The 8,476-nt window shown below is 37.3% G+C and overlaps 1 protein-coding gene across 4 annotated transcripts in view; it reads right to left on the bottom strand.

The window, feature by feature from the left end:
- The window catches only part of MBNL2 (muscleblind like splicing regulator 2), a 150,987-nt gene that overhangs the window by 39,987 nt on the left and 102,524 nt on the right, over positions 1 to 8,476 (bottom strand). For all 4 annotated transcript variants that reach the window (XM_015590906.2, XM_015590905.2, XM_006913822.3 and 1 more), the window contains exons 4-5: positions 3,002 to 3,202; positions 73 to 336 (exon numbers count right to left, since the gene is read on the bottom strand). In XM_015590906.2, the coding sequence (XP_015446392.1) occupies positions 73 to 336; positions 3,002 to 3,202 (465 nt within the window). The remainder of the gene's footprint in view (positions 1 to 72; positions 337 to 3,001; positions 3,203 to 8,476) is intronic.

Below are 8,476 nucleotides of genomic sequence, written 5' to 3'. Positions count from 1 at the left end.
CGCCTCCGCGCGCAGCGGAACTCCCGGGCTCCGGGGGCGGAGGAAGGTGCGCGGCGGGCGCGCCCCACTTACCATGACTGTGGCCGCGGCCGCGGCTGCCTGGGCGGCTACCGCGGCTTGGTTGGCTTGGTGCTGTGCAGCTTTGATTTTGGCCTGCAAGTGTGCAGGAGGGTGAAAATATTTGCATTTCTCCCTCATGCAACGCCCCTTTATGTAATCCATACAAACGGTTACGGTGTTGTCATTTGTGTCGATCATGGTGCTGTCTGCGGGGTGTGCAAAGCGGCAGTCGGTCTCTCCCCGGGCACAGTTTCCTCTCTGGAACTCCCTGCATACCTAGGACACATGGGGAACAAGAGCAGACAATGCAGAAGAAAGCCTGATGGCCACCGAAAACTACCTCTGCAAGCACAGCCATTTGTTGTTGTTGTTGTTGTTGTTTGAAGGAATAAATGCTTTTTCTTTCTTTTAACGGTGGCTTTTGTACCATTTACAGTTAAAATTTGATTATCCATAACTTAAGTAACCAGAATCCCTGACAACCACTATTTTGAGTTTTGCTTTGGAGTGAGTCTCTGCATTGAGAAAATAAGTCGAAATCTGCAGTTTAGCCAAAATAAGACCAACAAGGACTCCATTGTCTCTATATATCTAGTATACGTATATTAGATACATAATAATTTGGAGATTATATATAGGGGGATTATAGATAGACGATAGATAGTTTTGACATCTATGTACATCTATATATATGCAAATCTCCTACCCTGACAGCTCTGGGATATTGTAAGTTTTTTTGTATAGAGAGATAATTCCATCATAGTTTAAGCCACCAGGTCATAGGTATACATACAACTCCGAAAAGAAGCCAGGGGAATGACAAACTTGTTCTTTCTCTCTGAGGATGGAAAATGGGGATGGGGTAAAGCTGAATACTGTTTTCCCCAGGTCTCCCCTGCTCTGCAAAGATAATTTAGCTTAGAATCATAAACCAGAAGAACTACAATATCTAACACACTGAAACTTTCATTTAAGGTTACTATATTATTGTTTTTGACAGCACATAGAAAAGATAAAAATGAAAAGACAAAAAGGAGAGAAATATGGGAAGAGATAAAGAGAAAGAAATAAATGAGGGAAGGAGAATAGAGTTTGAAGTGTTGGTGTGTTGTTATTCCTTTTTTTATTCCTCAATCTTTAGTTATCCTGAAATCTCAAGTAACTAGAATGCTCCATGCTCTGAGAATTCTGGTGGATCAAGAGTTTACTGTATAAAGAAAATTTTCTGTAGAATTTATATAGTATTCTTTAATTTTGCTCTGAATATTGATAACATAAAATAACATGAATAACATATATACATAATACTTATATTTATAAATATCGTTAGCAGGGAAGAATTACTAGTAAAATTTTATGTTATTTTCTTTTTAAGCTCGAAATCAAAAGTTGATATGTTTAAGTGGTGGTTCACATCTTGGTTACCAGTGACACTATATGAAGGGTCACTGATGTGACATTCAAGCCTTATGAAAGTCAAACATACTTGGGAAAGTTTGAAGGGTAAACAGATAAATCACAAAATTGTTAATTTTAATTACTTTTTCTTACTTTGAATATCAGCCAACATTCCATTTTTAGGTCATGAAATTTACAAAATAAAATTGCTAAGATGTCCCCATAGATTCTGAGTAAGCCTTCCTCCATAAATGGAATGATTTTAGTCTGAGCCTGCATCAGAGGTGTACACTAGCCATTAAGCATTTACCAAGGGTTGGCTGTGTGCAGCCGAGTTCAATCCTGGTTTGAAATGAAATAAAGCCGCTCTGCTTAAGTCATTGTGAATCATTTTTACATATGTCTTTGTCCACCAGTCCTGTTGGAAAGGACGTTTTGTTCTCAGCTCAGCTGATTTAATTTGTTTTCTAAACCACAGGGTCACCTCCTAAACACGATACATCTCCATGAGTCCAGCAGGTGGAGCCCTGAACACTTTTCTAGTCCCTGAAAGATCTGTTCAACATTCACAGGGACAGACTCGATCAAAACAGTAGTGATTCGTCTATAGTCTTTTCATTTTAAGATTCATATACTCTAGATTGAAGCTGATATTAGGCAGCAACATTTTATTGACCTCAAGATTTATTGGGTAAATATTTAAACAAAAGAACATTCTCGAAGGATCCAGTACAAAGCTCAGCATACATCCTAACCATAAATATATCACCTAACAACTTTAATTGGTAGTGGGATTAAAGGAGCTCTTTTAAAAATCTATTAAAATCCTTACACACCCATATAAAATATCCCATAAATATCATAGGATATAGTAGGTAAGATCAATGGATGAATCCTCTAATTTTGATTAAAGAGAAATTTTACCCAGTAAAGTCCAGATGGGTTGGCTTGACTTGTGACTTAAAAATTATGTTTTATAAGTATGTGTACTTATTTTCTTAACTTTTATCGAACACTTGAATTTGAGTTAAAGAAATTACCTCAATCGATAAATTTTCCCAGCTTCCAATTCCTTCTGTTTATCAACAACAGAATTAGAGCTGATATTCTGCAACATTGTAGAGCAGCCATACTAGTTCTTAAAATATTGAAATATGGTCATACCAATTCATCAGTAGTCATAGTCCTACTTACACCTACCCTTGTCTCTGAGCGTCCCCCACTGGCCAGCCATTTTCAGGATCTAGCAAAGGTTAACGCCTGGCACAGCTGGATGCCTTCAGGAGCCATCGCTATGGCCCATACAGTGCTTAATTCAGTGTTCCATTGGTTGTTAATATTTTACTCCTGATTTTTGTCTGTATTAAACTTATTCATTTCCCACTGACTAATTTCCTTTATACTTGACCTTGGATTCAAACCAAAGAATCATGAATGCATGACTTTTAGATAAATATGTACGTAATATCTCACAAGCATTCACTGACATAGAAATACACTTCTACCACAAATGCATTTTAAACCACAAATAGAATTGAAGTACCTCCAGTTTGTCAGTCCTGAGAAGTTTCTGAGTTGTAGTTGAGCCCGGGACAGTGACAGGTGGACTTCCGGGAACAATAACTGGTGTAGTGGGTAGAATTTCCGTTGGGACTAACCCAACTCCAGGAGTTACAGGTGCTAAGTAAGGAGCAAAGCTTATCGCCGTATTTGTCCCTATTGCGGGACCTACAGGAAAAGTGGGCTGTTAAAGGAAGACAACACAGGACAAAGATATCTTTAGAATAAAACTTAAAAATCACCAGCAAGTGTTATTTGAGCAAAATTCATTCATTGTATACAAGACTCTTTGTGTTAGTTGCATAAATCAATACTAAACTATGAAAGTTTATTAAACTTCCCTGTTTTGTTTCGCTTAAAAAAAATAAAATCCATATAGGTCCTCTCTTCCCCAAACCATACAAAATCATAGGAGAACATCATACAAACCTAATTACATGGAACAGATTAAACTTCATTTCTATGAAAGTGTTCTCAAGAAAATAATTTTCACTCTAATTGTACATCATTCCAAATTACTGAGTGTTATAATGCTAATGTAGTAAAATCTATGGACCTCTGACTCTTAATCTTTGATTCCTCCTACATGTTTCTCAATGGGAGAAAGATAAAGAAAAACCTTGATTATAGTCTGATTTTCAAGTTGACCAAGTTGATACATTCTCAAAATGTGGGTATTACTTGGGGTTTTATTTTGCTCAGACTTACCAGTATGTTTCCATATTCTATCACTAGCCTGAATATTATCAAAATTCACGTGCAGTTTTTCTATAGACCTGCTTCTTCTTGTTCTAGCTCAAGTATGTCTAGATCCAACCTTCCCTTCCCGAAAGGTTGGATGGAAGATCTTGAACTTTTCAACTGGCCAATTTCTTCAACTGGCTGTTAAAAGCTGGTTTGGTTTCCTAGGTTACAAATTCAACGCAGCTGTGATAAAGGCATACGGTACCTTAGTAAACTTCTCTATCACTATACTCCTTATGCGGGGACAAGAAGAAATATGCTATGGGTTTAATGAGATGATTATTTTTAAAAGCCCCACCTAAAAATATGTCTTTCAGAAAAGAAACAATGTACATTTAAGAGAACAACAAACTTTACTTTAAAAAAAAATATTAAAAATTTGAGATGATAAAGATTTTTCTTAGAATAAATTTTACACTGAGTTGGATTTGAATGGTTTTTGTTGGTTTGTTTGTTTTTTAGTTATTAGATGACTTTTAACCTATTTATTTTTAGAACCAGTTTTCAAATATTTGCAATGACATATTAATGCAATTTTATGATGTTGAACTATGCTGTTGGCCACATCACGCTTCTTCTCTATTTATACATTGTTGGCAACATTTTTGTTGTCTATGTATAGCTCTTAATGAGTTGTTGAACATACGGGGAAAATAACAATATATGTTTATTAAACAAAATTTTCGTTGACAGCAATAACAAAAATATCTCTTAGGAATGATCATGTTAGATAACAGTGAATTATTGCTAGTTTGTGCAGGGAGTTCTTGGAGAGGCCGAAGGTCTTTACTGAAGTGGTTGGGAGCTGAAAGAGGTGAATCTAATGGTCTTAGAGAGCTGCTGCTACAGTACTCCCACGAGGGGCTCTTAGATCTTTATGGCTCAGACATAAAATTCACTTTGGAAGGAAGTTGCAATATGAGGTCTCAACATAGGAAATAGTTGGCAGTTAGGATTTTCTTCTTCCTTGACTTTCTAAAATTTTATGTCTATGTTTTCCATTTTCAACCCATTTGAGTCATAATTATAGAAAGTTGTGGTTTTCAGTAACTATAGCTTTTGTAATTTAGTTCTATTGAAAAAAAGCCAAGTGATTTAAATGGTATAAGGACTATATAATGTTAGGATTAAAAAAATCAATTCTGAAAGGTCATAAATCACAAGAGATCAGTGAAAGAACCAGCTATATCAGGGATGCCTGGAGGGGCAGAATTTCATAAATAGAAATACAAATTCTGACTCAATAGGTCTAGGCAGAGGCCTTGAAATTTGCATTTTAAAAATTTACTACGTGATTGATGTGTGGCCCAGTTTGAGGACAACTGTCAAAGATGAGGAATGAAAATAAATATAAAAAAATATTGTACTAAATGAGTAATTTAACCCAGAGACTATTTATCAAAATAAACATTTAGAGAAAAGAGTCTGCCACTACATTTTTATTTTTGACTTTCTTTAGAAGCAAATTCCCAACTCTCTCTCCTGTGGATCATTTGAAGCCAGAGTTAGTATGATGATACAAATACAGGTTGTACCTGTCAATAAGGATATGAGAACCTCAAAACTCATTTTCCAAAACCTTTTTGAATATCAACAAATCTACTGTAATTAGCTAAATTTAGCTTTCAAAAATATAAGTTACTTGTTTATCTAATTTAATTATCTCAAATGAATGTTTTAGTTTGTTTTATTGATGATAGCTGTAACAGTTCACAGAGAGTATTATTTACAAGTAAAAACACAAATTTTAGACCTGAGTTCAAGTCCAGAGCTCTGCCAGTTATTAATTTTTATCCTGGGCAGAAAACAAACCTCTTTGAGTTTTAATTTTTTTGTCTGCAAAAGGGAAGTAAAACTACGTCGCTTAAAGAGTCAGGCTTAACTTGGTGCTATTTCTCTCCTGCTTTTCATGGTCAGAACTCAGTAAATAGCAGCTATCATTAGTAGTACAAAAAATTAGTATTAAAGTTTTTTCCTCCAAATTATCCACTGATTCTATAACAGGAATGTAATCAGTATAGTGATATAATAATAGAGATATAAATCTTATTAAATATAGCAAATATGTTCTTCTCTTATATATTTTTTCTTTCATGTGAAACTGAAAGTTAAAAATTCATAGGCCTTATAAAAATAGATTCAATTGGATATTTTCTTTATTTTTTGGTTGAAGTTAATTAGTAAAAAATACATTTATGGTAATTTTCAGAGATGGGCACTATATTATTATTGTTATTGTTGTTATTGTTATCGACAGTAATTCCTTACATCTGTGAAAGATTCGGCTGTTCTCAAAGCATTTTCACACACATTGTCTTCTTTAATTTTTGTCAATATCCATGAGGAACAAGTGCGGCAGTGAGAACTGCACAGTCTTACAGGTGAAAGCAATTTAAAGCAGAGACTAAATGGATTACCCAAGGTCAATGCTGCTGAGACAGAGTCAGGACAAAATACCCAGGACTCCTAGCTCCCAGTCTGGGGCTATTTTCACTCCCCTGCACTCACTCGATTTTGTTGGTAATTTCTTAAAACAGAAGAGTAAAAAAAACACCAGCTGCCCTTATGTTTTTGGAGCGTAAAGAGAGAACGTTGGCGGACAGCTGTGTCCCACAATCATCCAGGGTCTTCTGCAGATAAGAGGTGTAGGGCTGCTCTCAACAGCTGTGTGGGGCGCTGCTGCCTCGGGAAAGTGGTTCTCAGATCCCAGATTCACATTAAACTCCAGAGGTTGAGTCCGGGCTGACAGTGTATCCTGGTGTCTGAATTCTGTTCTTAGCTGGCAGCTGAGAAAAGAGAAGGGCAGCACCTCCAAATGATTCTGTTCCTGGAAGCATCTCAGCTAGAGCTTGGCAGAATCGGCCCCCTGGTTTCTGCAGGGCTGTTGCCAGGCTGTCTGACATGGGATCCATTTGGTCCTCATCATCTCTCAGCACTAACTGCCGTTAGAGAGGCCGGAGGCCAAGAGCCACAGAAAGTGTTCTGGAAGAAAATTGCTTCTGAAACGCTGGTCATGTTTTCTTTCCTTTGTACTTCACTCCACGTTTCTGTGTTTCTGTCCCCAGCTTCTCACTCTCCACTGTTCTTTCTCAGTACATGACATCAGTAGATCCAGATTCTAAGATTACACACACAATCACACACACACACACATTTGCCCACGTGTTCTTTGATATTTAGTAGTGGCAAGGAAGGGCTGGTGCTGAGGAGTAATGACTAAGTGGCCTGGGATATTTATGGCTCTAAAATTTCATCAACTGACTTTTAAAAACAAGAGCGTGAGATTTCATACATTTAGAAAGCTTTGACTTCAAAGGGTAGTAGGTATTTGGCACTCAAACTGAAAGGCTTAAAACATGACATCCCTTAAGTCTACTCTCTTTACTCCCAGAAGCATCTCTGGAGGGCAGAATATTTAATGTAAGACCTTATCCTCAAGGACCAGATCGAATGGGCTCTTAAATCTCTATTCTACTAAAGGCTACCCACCCTCTCTTTATCTTGAGTGAAGATATGAAGGTTGTGTGTGTGTGGTGGTGGTGGAGGGGGACAGTGTGCCAGGAAAGAAAGGAAAGGAAGAATTCATGTTATATCCTATCAGGAAATGGGGAGAGAAAAACTGCTGGGAGGAACAAGGTGAACGGAAAATTTCAAATACAGTGAATTTGAGACACGGTTATGAGAGGAAAGAATGATTTGCATTTTCATTCATTCAATAAATATTTATTAGTACAGACATTGTGCCAGAACACTTTGTGTATACTTATAGAACTGAAACCCTAATGGGCAAGAACAAGGAAAATTACAAATCATTTTTATGGATAAGTAGAAATGAGGAGGCCTCACTGATAGCGAAGGAGATTGGTGGTAAATTGCAGGGGACAGATTTGGAGTCCTTATGAATGAGATGAAATTAACATGTAAAAAGTAATCGAATTCTTCCAGCCAAAGCAAAGGCTATGAGGAATGCAAGAGCTTTCTGTGTTCTCAGAACTGAAAGTTTGGTTGGTCTCAGTGGATACAGGAAGAGTGGGCCATGATGAGTTGGTGAGCTGGGTGGAAACCAGATCACAGATGACACTATAGATCATAATCAAGGTTACATGTTTAGGCTTTGTCCCCAGTGAAATAGAAAAGCATTGAAAGGTTTTAAGTAAGGGAGTGATATGATGTCATTTATGTGTTAAAAAGATTCTTCTGGTTGCTGTATTCAGGATACACTGGAAATTAAAAGATTAGAAAGGAAATGCTTATAAAGTATTTTGGTAAAAAGGTCGATAGCTCAGACGAGGGTGCCGGGAGGTAGAGAAATAGATGGACTAGAAGGCAGATGTACCAGCACTTACTGATGAACCGAATTTAAGAAAGTGTACATGAGAGAGTCTGCTTGGTTTTGGTTTGAAACTGCTGGCTGCATTTACTGAAATGGGAACGTAGTGGAATAGAGAATTCAGTCTTGAACGTGTCAAGTTCCTGTGAGAAATTTAAAGGTGAGTCCAGCAGGAAGTTGGGCATATGAGCCTGGAGCTCAGAGGAAAGGTTTGGACTGGAAACATACATTTGGCCTGTGGATGACTCACAGCTACAGGAATGAATGAGACCAGAAAAGAGAGAGAAGATGCAAGAGATGTCTAGTGCTGGGAATCTCAATGTTTAACAGCCTCAACATTTAGCAATGAAGCACAATGGGCAATGGAGACAGAGGAAGAAGGAA

The sequence above is a fragment of the Pteropus alecto genome, unplaced genomic scaffold (genome assembly GCF_000325575.1).
Source record: "Pteropus alecto unplaced genomic scaffold, ASM32557v1 scaffold72, whole genome shotgun sequence".
NCBI lineage: Eukaryota > Metazoa > Chordata > Mammalia > Chiroptera > Pteropodidae > Pteropus > Pteropus alecto.
The sequence above is the reverse complement of the archived record's forward strand: the minus strand, read 5'-3'. Positions and strand labels throughout refer to the sequence as shown.